The following is a 19,231-nucleotide window of genomic DNA, read 5'->3' on the forward strand; positions in this document are numbered from 1 at the left end:
AGTGGCTCTTATATGCATTATTGTTGATTTAACCAAGAGCCCATATTGCCTTGTCTTCTCCTGTTTATTGAATGCTCGCAGATTCCAACTTAGTCCAAAGCACGTGCACTCTTATTATTTTCACATCGTTCGGTCGTGGAAGTGAAAGGCAATTATGACGATATATGATGGACTGACTGAGACGAGAAAAGCTGGTATGAACTCGACCTCTCTTGTTTTTGTAAATATGATTAGTTCATCGTTCCTGATTCAGCCTATTATGAATAAACATGTTTGCAATGACAATTAGAGATTATAGTTGCTCGTGCCATGCTTGATTAGCTATGAGTTATAATGGTTTACCTTGCGTGCCAACATGCTATTAAAATGGTTGTGATGTGGTATAGTGGGGTGGTATCCTCCTTTGAACAATTTAAGTGACTCGACTTGGCACATGTTCATACATGTAGTTGAAACAAATCAACATAGCCTTCACGATATTTATGTTCATGGTGGATTATATCCTACTCATGCTTGTACTCAATGTTTATTAATTTTAATGCATGTTCATGACTGTTGTCGTTCTCTAGTTGGTCGCTTCCCAGTCTTTTGCTAGCCTTCACTTGTACTAAGCGGGAATACTGCTTATGCATCCAATCCCTTAAACCCCAAAGTTATTCCATATGAGTCCACTATACCTTCCTATATGCGGTATCTACCTGCCGTTCCAAGTAAATTTGTATGTGCCAAACTCCAAACCTTCAAATGAAATTCTGTTTTGTATACTCAAATAGCTCATGTATCAACTAGGGCTGTCCGTATCTTCCATGCTAGGCGGGTTATTCTCAAGAGGAGTGGACTTCGCTCCTCACTCACGAGAAAATGGCTGGTCTCCGGGATGCCCAGTCCCATGCTTTATGCAAACTAAATCAAAATTAATTGCAAACAAAACTCCCCCGGGGCTGTTGCTAGTTGGAGGCACTCGTTGTTTCGAGCAAGCCATGGATTGATGCTTGTTGGTGGAGGGGGAGTATAAAATTTACCATTCTGTTTGGGAACCGCCTATAATGTGTGTAGCATGGAAGATATCGCCATCTCTTGGTTGTTATGTTGACAATGAAAGTATGCCGCTCAAATATTATTTATCTCTGTTTCAAAATCGAGCTCTGGCACCTCTACGAATCCCTGCTTCCCTCTGCGAAGGGTCTATCTATTTACTTTTATGTTGAGTCATCACCCTCTTATTAAAAAGCACTAGCTGGAGAGCGCAGCTGTCATTTGCATCAATTACTATTAATTTATATTGGGTATGACTATGATTGGATCTCTTTTACCATGAATTACAATGTCTAGTCAGTCCTTGATCTTTAAAGGTGCTCTGCATTTATGTTTTGCGGTCTCCGAAAGGGCTAGCGAGATACCATCTTATTATATCATATTATGATTGTTTTGAGAGAAAGTGTTGTCATCCGAGATTTATTATTATGGCTCGCTAGTTGATTATGTCATTGATATGAGTAAACATGAGACCTAAGAGTTATTGTGAATGTGGTTAGTCATAATCTTTGCTGAAAACATGAATACTGGCTTTACATATTTACAACAACAAGAGCAAACAGAGTTTGTAATTTTTTTTCTTTATCACTTTCAGTTTATCAACTGAATTGCTTGAGGACAAGCAAAGGTTTAAGCTTGGGGGAGTTGATACGTCTCCGTCGTATCTACTTTTCCAAACACTTTTGCCCTTGTTTTGGACTCTAACTTGCATGATTTGAATGGAACTAACCCGGACTGACGCTGTTTTCAGCAGAATTGCCATGGCGTTATTTATGTGCAGAAACAAAAGTTCTCGGAATGACCTGAAACTCCACGGAACATCTTTTTGGAAAATATTAAAAATACTGGAAGAAAAATCTACGTTAGGGGGCCCACACCCTGTCCACGAGGGTGGGGGGCGCGCCTGCCCCCCTGGGCACGCCCCCTACCTCGTGGGCCCCCTGACGCTCCACCAACCTCAACTCCAACTCCATATATTCACTTTCGGGGAGAAAAAAAATAAGAGAGAAGGATTCATCGCGTTTTACGATACGGAGCCGCCGCCAAGCCCTAAAACCTCTCGGGAGGGCTGATTTGGAGTCCGTTCGGGGCTCCAGAGAGGGGGATTCGTCGCCGTCGTCATCATCAACCATCCTCCATCACCAATTTCATGATGCTCACTGCCGTGCGTGAGTAATTCCATCGTAGGCTTGCTGGACGGTGATGGGTTGGATAAGATTTATCATGTAATCGAGTTAGTTTTGTTAGGGTTTGATCCCTAGTATCCACTATGTTCTGATATTGATGTTGCTATGACTTTGCTATGCTTAATGCTTGTCACTAGGGACCGAGTGCCATGATTTCAGATCTGAACCTATTATGTTTTTATGAATATATTTGAGTTCTTGATCCTATCTTGCAAGTCTATAGTCACCTACTATGTGTTATGATCCGGCAACTCCGAATTGACAATAATCGGGACCACTCTCGGTGATGACCGTAGTTTGAGGAGTTCATGTATTCACTGTGTGTTAATGCTTTGGTCCGACACTCTATTAAAAGGAGGCCTTAATATCCCTTAGTTTCCATTAGGACCCCGCTGCCACGGGAGGGTAGGACAAAAGATGTCATGCAAGTTCTTTTCCATAAGCACGTATGACTATATTCGGAATACATGCCTATGTTACATTGATGATTTGGAGCTAGTTCTGTGTCACCCTATGTTATTACTGTTACATGATGAACCGCATCCGGCATAATTCTCCATCACTGATCCAATGCCTACGAGCTTTTCACATATTGTTCTTCGCTTATTTACTTTTCCGTTGTTATTGTTACAATCATTACAAAACCCAAAAATAATACTTTGCTACTGTTACCGTTACTTCCATATTACTTTGCTACTAAATACTTTGCTGCAGATACTAAGTTATCCAGGTGTGGTTGAATTGACAACTCAACTGCTAATACTTGAGAATATTCTTTGGCTCCCCTTGTGTCGAATCAATAAATTTGGGTTGAATACTCTACCCTCGAAAACTGTTGCGATCCCCTATACTTGTGGGTTATCAGGTACTCTCTTCCACACACGGTATTTCAAATATTTGGATACTCCCCCTTTTGACTTCCCAACATCATTAGGCATGCCCATTGTGCATGGGAGTTGACTGGCCTTTTGACCTTGCTTCATCTGACCCTAGCATAGCTAAATTATCCCCGCAAACTAACCTCCAGCTGGAAACCGCAAAAATCAAACTTGGACCATTGGATCTACAATTTAAGGACTCATTTTGTTTACATGAATTTTGTAGGAATTCTATAGGAAGGGATTCTTGTAGGAAAATTTTCTTTCGAGCCCTTCGGTTTGTACAAATGGAGTCTTATTCCTATGTAGAATTGGTTTGTATCCTTCAAATTTCAAAGGAATAGAACACTAGTTAATACCTAATGAAAAATATTCTATCCTATGAATTGAATATGATCTCTTTTCCCGTAGGAATCGAGATTCATGTCATTTCATTTTCCATGACTTCCCCATTCATACAATATTTCTATTCCATAAACCAAAGGGGGGCAAGGGTTATCCATCTACCATCCATTTACTTTTTTAAATCACTTTGTGGGGAACAACAACCTTTTCTCTTAGAAGAATGTGGAACAATAACCAGCCCAGGGTTGGTTGCTGGTATGCAAAAACATGAGGCGGTCGATAACCTACGTTTCAAAGTTGACGGATCACATTTTGCTTTACAAATACTACCCACTGAGTGGTAGGTTTTCATGGCATACTTTTTCTTGCAGAGCTCGGCCTAGTATAATTTAGCCCAACTTTGAACCAGGTGCACATGGTAAGTAGTGTACGCATCGAGAGTTCCTAATTGGCGCTTATAGCGCCCGTCGGACTATTGGTGCTCACGCGCGTGCTATATGGTCCACGGACCACAAGACCTATTGACCATAGATTGTTAATCACTGCCATTGACCGACCATTAACCGTTAACTTTTGGGAAAAAGATTACGAATTTGGAAAAAGATGAAAACAGTTTGTGACTTCAAAATAAATTCACAAATTGAAGAAGTTCATGAATTTGAAAAAATCACAAATTTGAAAAAAAGTCATGGATTTGGGAAATGCTTGCGAATTCAAAATAGTTCCTGAATTTAAGAAAGTTCATGAATTTAAAAGATGTTCATGAATTTGAAAAATGTTCACAAATTTGATTTTTTGCGAATTAATAATATAACCAAAAAATAAAATAAAAAGTTTAAAACGAAAAATAAATAAATAACCAAAGAAAAACTGGTCAAACAAAACACAGAGAAGAACTAGCCAAAAAAAACCTAAATAAACTAATTTTTTTAGTGCGACCTAAATAAACTAGCTGGACGCATGTATATACTTCCAAAAATCAGAGATCTTACATGGGCCAGTCCATATAATCGTGCGGGGGCGCCCTGTACCGTTTACAAAGTGAAACCGCGCAACAGGGCAGATCCTATTTGGGGCTTAAGCGCCCGTTCGCAAACGGGCGCCAGAAGGCATGTCTAATTGGGTTCGGGCCATCTTGCCTTTCTTTCTGTTTGTAAATAAAAAAGGAAGAGTAACTAGTTAACGAGTGCTTCTTCGGGAGCCTCGCAACGATCAGCGTCACTTGGCGCGCTCTCAGCCATTCGCCACGTATCACGCTCTGGGCGCTCCCTCCGAATTTTATTTTTTTTATTTTTTCACACGCGTATTGGATTTTTAAACGGTTTTTTTTCGGTTTTCCACCGGCCTTCCTTTGTTTTTTGGTTAATTTTTTTTGATTTTTTTGCGCGAATAAACGTGTTTTTTTCTTTCACGAGAGCCACGGTTTTGCTTCCGCGAGAGGCACGGTTTTGCTTTCACGAGAGTCACGGCCGTGCCTCTCGGAAACGAAGAAAAACATGCTTTCTATTTTTTTTCTTTCGCGAGTGTCACGGCTTTGCTTCCGCAAGAGGCACGGATATGCTTTCGCGAGAGTCGCGACCGTGCCTCTCGGAAACGAAAAAAAACACGTTTTCTGTTTTTTTCCTTTCGCGAGAGTCACGTTTTTGTTTTCGCGAGAGGCACGGTTGTGCTTTAGCGAGAGACACGGCCGTGCCTCTGGCAAACGGAAAAAAAATGAGTTTTCTGTTTTTCTTTTCTTTCGCGAGAGTCACGGTTTTGCTTCCGCGAGAGGCACGGTTGTGCTCTCATGAGAGTCACGGCCGTGCCTTTCGGAAACGAAAAAAATGCGTTATCTACTTTTCTTTTCTTTCACGAGAGTCACGGTTTTGCTTCCACGAGAGGCACGGTTGTGCTTTCGCGAGAGTCACAGCCGTGCCTCCTCGGAAACGAAAAAAGAAACACATTTTCGCTTTTTTTTCCTTTCGCGAGAGTCACGGTTTTGCTTCCGTGAGAGGCACGGTTGTGATTTCATAAGAGGCACGAGCGTGCCTCTTTCGGAAAGGAAAAAACCCGTTTTTTCCTGGTTTGGTTTATTTGTCCTTTTTTCCGTGAATTTTTTTTTGTCAAAACCTATCAACAGAGGATATAGTTTTGAAGATCTCGAGGCAAGAAATCCAACGGTGAAAGCGGTTCAAGATTTGGACGCACGGTTTGAGAGATAAAATATTTTGAATAAACGGATCTACGAAAAAAGGAAAACTCTCAGGTTGCGACAAATGTCGCGCTGCATGTGCGACACTTGTCCCGACCAGAAAAGTTGGAGTGATCTTTGCAACAAGTACTCCTCAATTAGTGATTTCGCAAAAATGGCATGCGCATCCAGTAGCATTTGAACCAAGGACCAGGAGGTTGTTCACGCCCTGTGCTAACCAACCCACGAGCCTCAACTCATGTGCTCTTCTTCACTCTTTTCTTCTTATGTCTTTTTCTTTTTCTTTTTTTTTTCGTTTTTCGTTTTTATTGAGAGCAGTTTTGTTCGGTTTTTTCTCTCCTTTTGCCATTTGAATGTTTTTTTTTCAAAATCGATGATTATTTTCCAAAACCAATGGATTTTTTTAATCGATGAACTCTTCTTTAAAATTGATGAACTTTTTATTCAAAATTGGTGAATTTTTTTCGGATTCGATGGACTTTATTCAAAATCGAGAATTGTTTTCAATTACGATGGACTGTTTTCAAATTGGATGATTTTTTTTCAATTTCGATGAACTTTTTCAAATTTGATGATTTTTTTCATATTCGATGAAATCTTTTTTCAGATTTGTGAATTTATTTTGAAATTTCATGAACTTTTTTTCATTTTTGTGAAGTTTTCTCAAATTCACGAACTTTTTTCAATTTGTATGAATCTTTAATTTTTTTGTTTTTTTCTTCAAACTTCGTTGTTTTAAAAAGTTTTTGAATTTATTTTCAAAGTTTACATTTCTTTGCATATAATCTATATTAGGTACTCCCTCCATCCGGAAATACTTGTTGGAGAAATTGATAAAAATGGATGTATCTAAAACTAAAATATGTCTACATACATCCATTTCGCCGACAAGTATTTATGGACGGAGGGAGTATATAAAGTATATCTTAATGTTGTACTAGAAGAAGCTCAAGTAGGGCTCTTTTTCTTCAGCTTTTTTTCTCTTCATGTTGCTTTCTTTAGCCGGTACTGGGCCGGGCCGCTACATGCCCCTGCGAGTGCCCGCAGCTCCAATCGGTGCTCACAGCAATGAATAGGAGCTCCCGCGCAACAGACACCAAATAAGAATCGCGCTGGAACACGAGAGTTTCACTAGACGTCGGCCGCTCGATCGCTAGGTCGCTACTTAGCCGGCTGTACACTCGCTTTGTCTAAAAAAAAGCCTATACACTGGTTCCCTTTTTTTTCAGGTGAAAACTTGTATTACTCAATCATAAGAGTCTTACAATCACCAAGAGCGAAAGAAAAATCAACTTCCGGGCCAGGCCCTAACCAAGTCATGGTTCTGCCCTCACCTCTAGCAAACTCGGTTAAAAAATCACTATTTGCTCAAAAAAAATCTAAACTATCATAACATTATTCTAAGTACGATTAACAATACAAGAATCATGAAGAGACAAAAGATGCCAATTTTCCTTGCTGGGAGAAGCGTAGATTGATATATCCTCTTCCTGGCATTGGATCAACTTGACAACAACTATGGAATCCATCTCAATTATGATAGGTAAGTCAGTTCTTCGTAGGACGAAAGGGAGACCTTCCATGCACGCACACAATTCAGCTTCGAGAGCCTCAGGACATGAAAATAGCCCCCTACAAGATGAGAGTATGACCTTAGCCTTGTCATCTCTTATACATTGGTTCCTTGTGAGTGCGTTTGGAAAAATACTGCCCGTGTAAAAAACCCGGATATGATTTTTCTATTAAGTTTGAAGATTCATGAAGTCAAAAAACTTTGTAAATTTGAAATGTTCATCAATCTAGGAAAAGTTCAAGAATTTGTTTATTTTTTAACTTGAAAGAGTCTGCGAGTCTGAAATATATTTACAAATTTGAAAATGTCGCACATTTGGTAAAATGTTTGTGAGTTTGAGAAATCTTTGCAATTTTTTTAGTGTCCACTAATTCGAAAAGAGTTCACGGATATGGAAGAAGTTTGTGAGTTTGGAAAAACATTGCTGAATTTGAAAAAGCTCACAAATCTGAAATTTTGTTCACAAATTTGAATTATGTCCATGAATTTTGAAAATAACTGTGACTATGAAAAAATGTTTCCAAATATGATAAAATATTCGCTAATTCAAAGATTGTTCTCGTATTAATTTGTTTTGATGAATTTAAAAGTGTTCATGAATTTAAAAATGTTCACAATTACGAATTTTTTTGTGAATTTGAAAAATGCTACAAATTATAAAATAGAAAATAAGAAAAAAATAAAGAAAATTAAAAAATTATAAAAAAGAAAAGAAAACCAAACACGAAACTAAAAAAGCAGCAAGAAAACCATGATAAAACGCGGTATGTCTCGTAAACTGAAAAGAAACGGAAAAAGAAAAGTAAAAGAGAAACATCGAGCTTTTCTTTCAGCCCACAGGCCGACACAAAACGGGCCCGTGTTCAAATCCAGAACAGCAGCAGTATTCCCCTAGATCAGTCTCGTACAGCACTAGGTTGTTCCATTCGCTTCCGGATCTTTCTGGACGCGCCACGCGCCGCCCCCGGCAACATCTCGAACCTTCTTCCTCCTCCTTTATACCACTCCCCTCTCCCTCACTCCGCTCCGCACTGCAGAATCCAATCCAATCCACTCAATCGAGCTCTCCAAGTCGACTCGCACCGTCCCATCTCAGTTCCCACCCACCCACAGCGAGGAACCAACCCGAGGAAGAAAGAAGCCATGGCCGAGCTGCTGTTCGCCCCCGCCGTGGCCGGCCTCGTCCACCTGCCGGAGGTGCTCGAGCGCCTCGCCGCCGCGGAAGCCAACCACCGCGACCACGCCCACCACCACCCCGCCCACGCGCTCGGGCACGGCCACCCCCGCGCGCAGATTGGGGCCGGGGGCGTGGGCGGCGGCGCACCCGTCGACATCGTGGAGACCCCCGGCGAGTACGCCTTCCTGCTCGACGTCCCCGGCCTCTCCAAGTCCGACATCCAGGTACGCGCGTGCGCCGCTCGGCCCCGTCCCCCGCATCTCTTGGTCCCAACTCGTCAACTCGGCCAGGGGTGGCGCGATTGACTGACGTCTGTGCCTGTGCGCGCTCTGAATGAACGAACAGGTGACTCTGGAGGAGGACAACGTGCTGGTGATGAAGAGCGCCAGCAACGGCGGCGCCAACGGGAAGCGGAAGCGGGAGGATGAGGAGGCGGACTGCCGCTACATCCGGCTGGAGCGCCGCGCGTCGCCGCGGTCGTTCGTGCGCAAGTTCCGGCTGCCCGAGGACGCGGACGCCGGCGCCGTGGCCGCGCGCTGCGAGAACGGCGTGCTCACCGTCACCGTCAAGAAGCAGCCGCCGCCCGAGAAGAAGACCAAGTCCGTCCAGGTCGCCATCGCCTGATCGTTCGAGCCTTCCCTCACGCCAGCTTTCGGTACCTCGTCGGCGTTTGTCAGCAGTGATCAGTGTAGCAGTAGAGTAGTGTGTCGTGTCTGGTAGATTTGGGATCTTCTCTTGTGGTCTCATGCTCTGTTCGTGGTCTGGCCGGGGATTAGTTGTGGTCGTCTTTTGTGAATCTTGCTGTTAATGGAACTATGGAGCACGAATTGTTAGCTGTCGGATCAACCTCTGTATCTATTCTAACCCCGCTTGATCGAATGCAGCCGCGTGCCTGGATTCAGTACCGGGATTTCATACGTTTTTCACGTAATCTTAGGGGAAAATAGAGTGAGAACTCTGTTTCGTTCCCTTCAGCAATCGACGACGGCACGATCTGTCAACCCCTCTCTGTGAGTTCCACGATCTATTAAATTAACTCTGTTCTCAAGTGTCATGATCTAAATAAATCCAAAACGCAGTGAGTGAATCTTTAGTGTAGTAATTGAAACAAACTCAAAAGCAAATATGATTTATAAGGGAGCACAAGACGTCATGGATACCCATGCCCTCCTTATATCGGATTACTTGCACGGAACAGCAAGATTAAATGCATAGAAGCATTGATGCTTCACACCAGACCCAAGTTAATAGCAGTTGCTTCACCACAGATCCGAGCTAATGTGATAGTACTTCTATTCAAGGTGAGAGAGTAGTGTGCTTCTATTTAACGTGAGAAGAAAGATAGAACATGGCCATTAGTCATTCTTCGAAACCTGAGCCGAGCTAGGAGTAGAGTAGAGCTTCACAGCCACCTGGAGTTGCTTTCGCAACGTTGTTCACATCCTAGGATTTGGAAGCATCAGGATCTATTGGTCAAGTATGTAGATCTGTATTAGTGACCAGACTAGCATACTCTCGCCGTATTCTAGTGCAACATGACACTGCACACTCTCTGACCGTAACAAAACTAGCAGCATACTCTCGACGTATTTTAGTGGAATGTGACACTGCACACAGTAGTTTAGGTCCCTCCTCGAGGAGCGAGGAGAGGTGGCCTCGTGCTCTCACAATCCTCTAGTTGCTGTTGACAGACATCTCCTTTGTTGTCGATGTGGGCGCGATGAAATTTGATATGCATTTCTTCTCAAGAACAACATGATGTTCAAAAGGTCCTAGCTCTATTCACAGGTGGTGAAGACGACGAGAGAATGTGAAGTGCTACATGCAAGTGTAGTGTGAGTGTAGTTAGGTTACGATCCTGCATTAATAAAAAAAATCACCGGAGTGAATGTTGCAGAAGGCTTTGGAATAGGGATTAGATATAATTTGAAAATACAAACACAAGAACATTTATACTCGTATATTACATTTGATCATCTGAGGAAGCTCGATATGATTACCGAAAGCTCCCAAACAAAAAATGAATTTAGAAAATATTCACAGATTTGAAAAAAATGTTCACAATTTTGAAAAATATTTCAGAAAGTGTTCGCAAGTCCGCAAAATGTTCTTGAATTCAGAAAATGTTTGCAATTTCAAAAAATGTTCTCGAACTAAAAATCATGAATTCTAAAAATGATCATAAATTTCGAAAAATGTTCATGGCCATAAAAAATGTTGGCGAATTCGAAAAGGTCCGTGAGTTCGTAACTTCTTCAATTTTTTATAAATATCTTGAATTCAAAAATAGTTTTGAATTTTAAAAATGAATACAAATTTTGAAATCGTCACATATTTGAAAAAAACATCAATTTGAATTCCTCTGTTTTTAAAAAGTTCGTGAAACTCAAAATTGTTTGTGATTTTCAAAAAAATCATGAATTAGTTTTTGTCGTGTTTTGTGAATCTTGCTGTGAATGGAACGATGGAGCACGGATTGTTAGTTGTCGTATCTCTGCATGTATCTTCCAGTATATATTCAGAATCGTGCATTCTGCTCTGCTTGGTTCAGGATTCGTTGGTGTTCCATGTAATCTTGGCATGTTGTTTCGTTCACCTTTGAAGTGGGCACAATATGTCAACTCTTATGTGTCTTATGGTATCTCCAACGGCGACCTATAAATTTTCTTTCACATCCATACACGAATAGGGGGACCGGTCCACGAATACAGATATGGGAGGGATGCTGCCTGCATACATTTTACGAACAACCGGACGGAATTTGTTCAAAGTTGGCCGGATTTTCATAGAAATCAAATGAAGTTAATGCAAACATGACGGATTGTTATCAGATTTCAAACATTTAGAACAAAAAAAACCCGTCCCGACCCGACCCTAAACCTACCCTACGGCGGCATCTGTCGTCCACGCCATTGCGTCTCCACCCCGTCTCCATGAGTACCGACGATAAGACCGATGAAGTGAAACTGCGGTCTCCGGCAAGGAAGAGTAGAACACGGGAGACGGACCGGCCCACATGGGACACAAGGCCCTGCCGCCTTCCGTGCCCTACTCATCCTTGGACAAGACGACGCTTTGTCCGTCGCCGGTGGACGTGAGGTCCACGATGGAATGGTGGCGCCCGCGCTATCGTCGTCCTACCAGGCCGCCTGATGGTTCATCGGCAGCGTGTAAGAGGTGCAGCTGACGTTGTTCTAGTCCACGATCGCCTATAGCTACGCCTCCGCGGTGGGCGCTTCTTGGCGAGCGGCGGCTTGAGCGCGGACGGCCTCGTAGAGCGCATGCTGCTCCGCGATGAAGTTGGGGTTTGCCGTGGCCATGGCCGTCACGGCCTCCTCGTTCACGCGCTCGTCGTTGATCTGGCCCTCCGCCAGCCAGTGCTTCTCTAGGAGGAGAAGGTTGTACCTATGTCCCTCCTACGTCCGCTGGAATGCCGACATGGGCGCTGACACAGGCTGCTCCTCCACCATGGCGGCGTTGTAGTGTGCGTGCGCCTGTTCCATGGTGAAGCCGACGTGCACAGGTGTCAGCTCTGGCACGGTGTCGTCGGAGCCCGTCTCCATCGCAGGGTCATCCTCATAGTCGGAGACCTCGGGCGAGCTGGTCGGCAGGCCGGTCTCGATCCGCCTGGCACGGTGGCTCCCCCAGGCGGCCAGCTTGTGCTTCGTCTCCGTCGATAGGCTCTCCCATAGAGCGTTGCCACCTCCAGTCATGGCGGATGCGGTGGCAGGAAGGAGGTGTGGAGCGGCTGATGTTGTGGCGTGGAGTAGGCCGGGTGTGGCCGCCATTAAAGAACGCGTTCCGGTGAGGCCCGGCGTCCAGGTGCGTCAATGCGCGATATCGGAGTGGGTTTCTCGGCCGACGATCCTGCTTAATGGCGGCATACAGATGGATGGGGCATTGAACGGGCGTGGTAGATAGACGTCCTGTCCCGTCTAGCAAACGTGTCTCCGACATTGAATAGGTGCGGCCATCGGGGACGCGTCGTTGGCGGCGCCCTTGATCGGCGTGGCGCTTCAATGCCGACGCCAGTGAGCGACTTCAATGGGAGCAGCCGCTCTTGTAAGTGCATCTAGTGCCCCTTAGTGATTTTGGTGTATTGAAGACTTATAGGTTAAGGATCTAATGTGTTTATGAGTATACACAGGTCTATAAGTCTATGAGGAGTTTGATATTTACAGAGAAAGTCGACCCCTAAAAAAGAAGTTCTTCAACTGAAGACTTTGATATTCTGAAGACCTTATGAAGACTTTGAAAGTGAAGAAATTGGTGTGATCCTGAAGATTTGGTATTCTTTCGAGGAACATGAAGCGTGAAGACTTTTGTTTTTGTTGTTTCATTTTCTTTCTTGAGTCATAGGAAACACCATACTGTTAAAGGGGGTCGAGGAAATACTAAGGAGAAAATTTCCATGTGATGCTCAACTCAAATCCTACACCTACCAATCCCTTCGAGTGAAGCCATTGAAAATCTCATACAGTTCAGTCCATTTCTTCAGTGACAGAGACGCAGTTCTTCTGGTCACTGAGGACTTTGTTCTGACTGAGGAGTTAGGAATTCGCCAGTGCGAATTGCCTACACTGTGAGGAACATGATAGCCCTGAGGAATTTGCACCTCAAATTTCCGACCGTTGCTGTGCTACGCGCCAGCTGTCCCAAAATATCTTATCCACCTAACGGTCATATCATTGAAGGGCATTTATGTCTTATCATGTCGGGCTGCTCCCTAGGCTATAAATAGCCGCCCTCTACAACCACTAGCTGGTTGGCTGCTCCGCGAGAAACTGACACTTGTCATTTGAGAGCATCCCATCCTCCGAGGACTTTGAGCGAAAATCATCAAGTGAGGAAAATCCAAACCCAAACCCAAAACACCTACAACCCAAAGTGATTGAGCATCACTGAAGAGATTGATCTTGCGTGGATCCGACGCTTGTTACGTTTGAAGACTGTGCTTCTTCCATACGGTTAGGCGTCAAGGTCTAGAGCATCCAAGAGGAATTGTGGATCGCCGAGTGACCGAGTTTGTCAAGGTTCGGAAGTCACCTGAAGACTTACCACGAGTGATTGGGCGAGGACTGTGTGTCCTTAGCTCAAGGAGAATACGGTGAGGACTGTGTGTCCGGGACTGGGTGTCCTCGAGTTTAAATACTCAGCCGCTCCAACCAGATGTACAACTGAGACAGCAATTGGAACTGGTCTACCAAATCATTGTCTTCACCAAGCCAACTGGTTCTATTTCCTCAACAGTTTCATTTCCTCATTACTGTGTTGTGTGTTTATTCATATCTGTGTTTGAAGACTCTGACTGAAGACTTTCTCAATTTCCTCAGTTCAATTTCTTCAGTCTGTTTGTTTTCATCTTGTGCTATCCTGTGTTTACGCTTCCTGTACTCTGTGTTTGTCTTCATTTCATCATGATGACCATGCATGTATTCTACTATGTTTACTTCTGAGTACTTATTCCGCTGCTAGTAGTTCTTCGCTAAGGAATTTCCTCACTAGCAAATTCCTCAGTGAAGAATTTCATAAAAATCATATATTCACCCCCCTCTAGTCGATATAACGCACTTTTAATTGGTATCAGAGCAAGGTACTCCCTTGTTCTGTGTGATTTTGGTTTAACCGCCTGGAGTTTTAGTTATGTCGACCGCAGGTATGAAGAAAGTGACATGCCCTATCTTTGACGGTCACTAGTATTCCAAGTGGAAGGCCATGATGAAGAAGCGCCTCATGGCGATGAACAGCGAGCTGTGGACCGTCACTGAAATTGGTCTGACCGATCTGTGCAAGACGGCGGAAGCTGATGACATTCGCAGGTACACCCTTCTCAACCTCACGGCGAAGGACGTCATCTGCTCCTGTCTGTCTCGAAATCAGTTCAGGAATGTCATGCATCTCGATCATGCGAAGCTTATCTGGGACCGCCTCTCTGATGTCTACGAAGGCCATCGAACATGTCATGATCCTTGGTTCAAGGACTTCAAGGAATCTCTCAAGTCAATGACATTTGAACCGGAATCATCATCCTCCTCATCATGTCTTATGGCAGATGGTGAACAGGTAATTGAATGCTATCTGTCCGATTCCAGTGATGATGAATCTGGTGATGAATTTGGACCCAGTTATGTCAAACTTGCTTCCATTGCTGCTAAACAACAAAGAGCTTTGGAAAAAGCTCACGAAATGCTTAGTAAGAGCGATGATATGTTGGGTGAAGAAATGGATCAGTCAAAAGCTTTGGCTGAAAGTCTTGAGAGACTTCATTCTAAGTATGACTCCCTTCAAGATCAGCTTAACTCTCTCTCATCTGATCATGAGAAGCTAAGAGTGAGTTATGAGGATCTTCAGAAGGAGCGTGATTCATTACTTGCTCAACAAATCAGCGCTGCTCAGGAAGAATTCATTCCTCCATGTTTAAAATGCATTGAACGAGAATCTTCTAATTCCTCACCTGAATGTTCAAATGCTTCTAATGTTACAAATTCTTCACCTGTCTCTGCTATCACTAATTCCTCATCTGAGGACATTGCTAGTATCACTGACGATGCAGGGCTGAAGGAATTGTACATGACAGGCATGTACAAAAGCCTCAAAGGGCATCAGACTCTTTATGATGTGCTTAAAAAGCAGATCCTCAACAGGAACCCTAGAAAAGAGGGTATTGCCTTTGAGAGGAAACTCAATGCTGATGGTACATACTGGAAGCCTGAGCAGTACCCCAAAACCTCATGGGTTGCTGCAAAGGAACCTCCAGTTGACCCATCTAATCTATCTAGTTATACATGTGAATCTTCTCATTCTTCTGATGAGTCATTTGACTCCAACTATAAACTGTTCAAAAATCAGAATGGTGAAGTATTTGCTAGATATGTTGGCACTAACTGCAGGAACGGTTCCCCTATGAAGAAAATCTGGGTTCCCAAAAGGTATCTTGAAAGTCTTCAGGTGAATGTTCTCATGACACCACCTGTGAAGAAAAGGAATCCCAGATAAAATTCTTCATATGGATCCAAGTCCTCATACGGACCAAATTCCTCAAGGGGATCAAATTCCTCACATGGATCAAAGTCCTCATATGAACATCATCGTGCTAACAACTCTGTTTCGCAGGGAAGAGCCAAGGGCTATGAATATGAGCATTATTCTTCCAATCATTATGTTCATAAGTCCTCGAAGAATTTCTCTGCTTATTCATATGCTTACCCTAACCCCTCTTATGTGAAACGTAATGGTTTGGCCGCTATGCCACCATTCTCGTATGGAGCTCGCAGAGTGATGAACTCTTTGCCACCCCTTCAGATGTGGGTGGTGAAGAAAAAGAACTAATCTCTTCTGCAGGGTCAGGTCTCCAGATGTGCTCAAACGTCTGAAGAATTTGCTGGGGACCTGACAAATTGCCTGAAAGGACCCAGGCTAACCATGATGAAATGAACTTTCATTTCACACGTCCTCCCTCTGTTTTATCTGTCTTACTACTTGATGAAATTGATCTGATGAATTGTGATATCATATTCTTCACTGCTGAAGTATATGAGGTTCGTAAGTTGCACTAATTCATCTGCAGGATGATCAACCCAAAGCCACTGAATGGGTACTTGATAGTGGATGTACAAATCACATGACTGGTGACAGGAATCTGTTGATGGATGCTCCCTTATCGTCATCACATCTGAAGCATATCATCTTCACCGACAAAAGCAAAAGTCAGGTATTGGGTCTAGGTAAGGTTGCTATCACAAAGGATCGACACATGGACAAAGTCATGCTTGTTGAGTCCTTAGGATACAACCTTATGTCTGTCTCAATGCTTTGTGATCTTGATATGGTTGTTGTCTTTGGCAAGTATCGTTGTGTTGTGATTATGAAAGCTGACAAATCCAAAGTCTTCGAAGGCTTTAGGAGAGGAGACTTGTATATTGTTGATTTCTCTGCAGATTCACAACCAGCCGTGTGCCTACTTGCAAAAGCTTCAGAAGGATGGCTATGGCATCGACGACTTGGTCATGCAGGCATGAGGAATTTGCACACGCTTGCAAAGAAGAAGCATGTCATTGGCATTGAGAATGTCAAATTCCTCAAGGATCACTTATGCGATGCCTGTGAAGCTGGAAAGATGACCAAGGCCAAGCATCTAGCGAAGACTATCATGACCACTACTCGTCCATTCGAATTGCTTCACATGGATCTCTTCGGTCCTAATCATTATTCCTCTGTTTCAAATGAAGCATCTCAATATGGCTTTGTTATTGTTGATGATTACTCTCGTTACACATGGGTACACCTTGTCTCTTACAAAACTGAAGTGCAGGAAGTCTTCAAACGATTTTCCTCGAGGGCTTCAACCAACTTTCATGTGAAGATCAAGCACATCAGAAGTGACAATGGCACTAAGTTCAAGAATTCGGGTCTCGATGACTATCTTGATAAACTTGGTATTACTCATGAGTTATCTGCTCCTTATACTCCTCAACAGAATGGCGTCGTGGAGCGCAAGAACAGGACTCTTGCTGAGATGGCTCGCACTATGCTCGATGAGTACAAAACCCCTCGTCGTTTCTGGGTTGATGCAATTGATACTGCGTGCCATATCATCAACAGAGTATATCTTCACAAATTCTTCAAGAAGACTGTCTATGAACTCCTCACTGACAAGAAACCCAATGTGAGTTATTTCAAAGTCTTCGGTGCTAAATGCTGGATTAGAGATCCTCATCACAACTCTAAATTTGCACCGAAAGCACATGAAGGTTTTATGCTTGGTTACGGAAAGGACTCGCACACCTACAGAGTCTTCAACAATGTCCTTCACAAGATTGTTGAAATTGTAGATGTGCGGTTCGATAAAACTAATGGCTCGCAAAGAGAGCACCTACCTTCTGTGTTAGATGAACCAGCACCTGAGGATTCTATCAAGCACAAGGCCACTGAAGATATCATTCCTACTGAAGAATCTGCTGAAGAATTCATTCTAGAACGTGAAGAACGTCGAGCTGATGCACCTGAAGAAAATGCTGAGGAAATTGATGCTGAAGAAAATGCTGATCAAATTCCTTAACGACAACCAGCTCATCCTCGCGTTACAAAAGAAGTGCAAGTGGAGAAGATCATCGATGACATTAGAGCACCAGGTCCTCTCACACGCTCAAAAGCTTCACATCTATCTAACTTTTGTGGGCATTTTGCTTTTGTCTCTATCACAGAGCCCACTAAGGTAGATGAAGCATTTCTGGAGCCTGAGTGGATTCAGGCCATGCAAGAAGAATTACATCAGTTCAAGCTCAACAATGTCTGGGAACTAGTCAATCGTCCCGATCCTCGCAAGCATAACATCATTGGCACAAAGTGGATGTACCGCAACAAGCAAGATGAAAATGGTGTTGTGGTGAGGAATAAGGCACGACTAGTAGCTCAGGGCTACACACAGGTTGAAGGAATTGATTTCGATGAAACCTTTGCACCTGTTGCTAGACTTGAGGCTATTCGCATATTGCTTGCTTATGCTAACCATCATGATATCATCTTATATCAAATGGATGTGAAAAGTGCATTCCTCAATGGTAAGCTTGAGGAAGAAGTATATGTTGCTCAACCCCCAGGTTTTGAAGATCCAAAACATACTGACAAAGTCTTCAGACTTAACAAGGCCCTCTATGGCCTCAAGCAGGCCCCACGGGCGTGGTATGATACATTAAAGGAATTCTTCATGAAGAAAGGCTTCACACCCGGTTCACTCGATCCCACTCTCTTTACTAAATCTTATGATGGTGAACTGTTTGTGTGCCAAATATATGTTGATGATATCATCTTTGGCTGTACTGACCAACGTTACAGTGATGAATTTGCCTATATGATGAGTGAAGAATATCAAATGTCTATGATGGGAGAGTTGAAATTCTTCTTAGGTCTTCAAATTCGTCAACAGCGCAATGGCATATTCATATCTCAGGAGAAATACCTCAAGGATGTCCTGAAGAAATTCGGCATGCAAGATTGCAAAGGCATAAAAATTCCTATGCCCACAAATGGTCATCTATGCACTGATGAAAATGGTATTGACTTGGATCATAAGGTATACCGCTCCATGATTGGCTCTTTATTGTACTTGTGTGCATCTAGGCCAGATATAATGCTTAGTGTTTGCATGTGTGCCTGATTTCAAGCTGCACCGAAGGAATCACACCATAAGGCTGTGAAGCATATTCTTCGATATCTAGCTCACACACCAACACTAGGATTATGGTATCCCAAGGGCTCGGATTTTGATCTTATTGGATATTCCGACTCTGACTATGCTGGTGACCGTGTGGACCGCAAGTCAACATCTGGTACTTGTCATTTCCTCGGACGATCCTTGGTCTGTTAGTCCTCGAAGAAACAGAACCGCATATCACTGTCTACTGCTGAAGCTGAGTACATTGCTGCTGGTTCTTGCCGTGCTCAACTGCTTTGGATGAAGCAAACACTCAAGGACTATGGCGTCAACGTGAAGAATGTGCCGCTCCTTTGTGACAATGAGAGTGCCATCAAGATTGCTCACAACCCAGTTCAGCACTCAAAGACAAAGCACATTCAGATTCGTCATCATTTTCTTCGTGATCATGTGTTGAAGGGCGACATTTCTATTGAGCATGTGAAGACTGAAGAACAGTTAGCCGATATCTTCACTAAGCCCTTGGATGAGAAGAGATTTAGCAAGTTGCGGTGTGAGCTAAATATCTTAGAGTCTTCGAATGTACTTTGAAAAGGCACTCATCCTAACACTTATGCAAAATTGATGACTTAGATGTGCAACACATGAAGAAACGTTTTTCTTCAAACAATGAAGAATAACACTCTAAGTGT

At 43.3% G+C, this 19,231-nt stretch overlaps 1 protein-coding gene across 1 annotated transcript; it reads left to right on the forward strand.

Moving 5' to 3' along the window:
• Positions 1-8,187: 8,187 nt before the first annotated feature.
• On the forward strand, positions 8,188-9,232 carry LOC125512670 (18.6 kDa class III heat shock protein). The gene is made up of 2 exons (XM_048677766.2): positions 8,188-8,610; positions 8,732-9,232. The coding sequence occupies exons 1-2, from the start codon at positions 8,353-8,355 to the stop codon at positions 9,008-9,010; spliced, it is 537 nt and encodes a 178-aa protein (XP_048533723.1). The 5' UTR covers positions 8,188-8,352; the 3' UTR covers positions 9,011-9,232.
• The last annotated feature ends 9,999 nt before the right edge of the window (positions 9,233-19,231 follow it).

The sequence above is a fragment of the Triticum urartu genome, chromosome 6A (assembly GCF_056163025.1).
Source record: "Triticum urartu cultivar PI428250 chromosome 6A, HENAU_Tu73, whole genome shotgun sequence".
In the NCBI taxonomy this organism is placed as follows: Eukaryota; Viridiplantae; Streptophyta; class Magnoliopsida; order Poales; family Poaceae; genus Triticum; species Triticum urartu.

Coding starts and splice junctions, on each gene's coding strand:
- LOC125512670 (XM_048677766.2), top strand. CDS start 8,353: ATGGCCGAGCTGCTGTTCGCCCCCGCCGTGGCCGGCCTCGTCCACCTG. Junction 8,611..8,731: donor TCTCCAAGTCCGACATCCAG/GTACGCGCGTGC, acceptor ATGAACGAACAG/GTGACTCTGGAGGAGGACAA.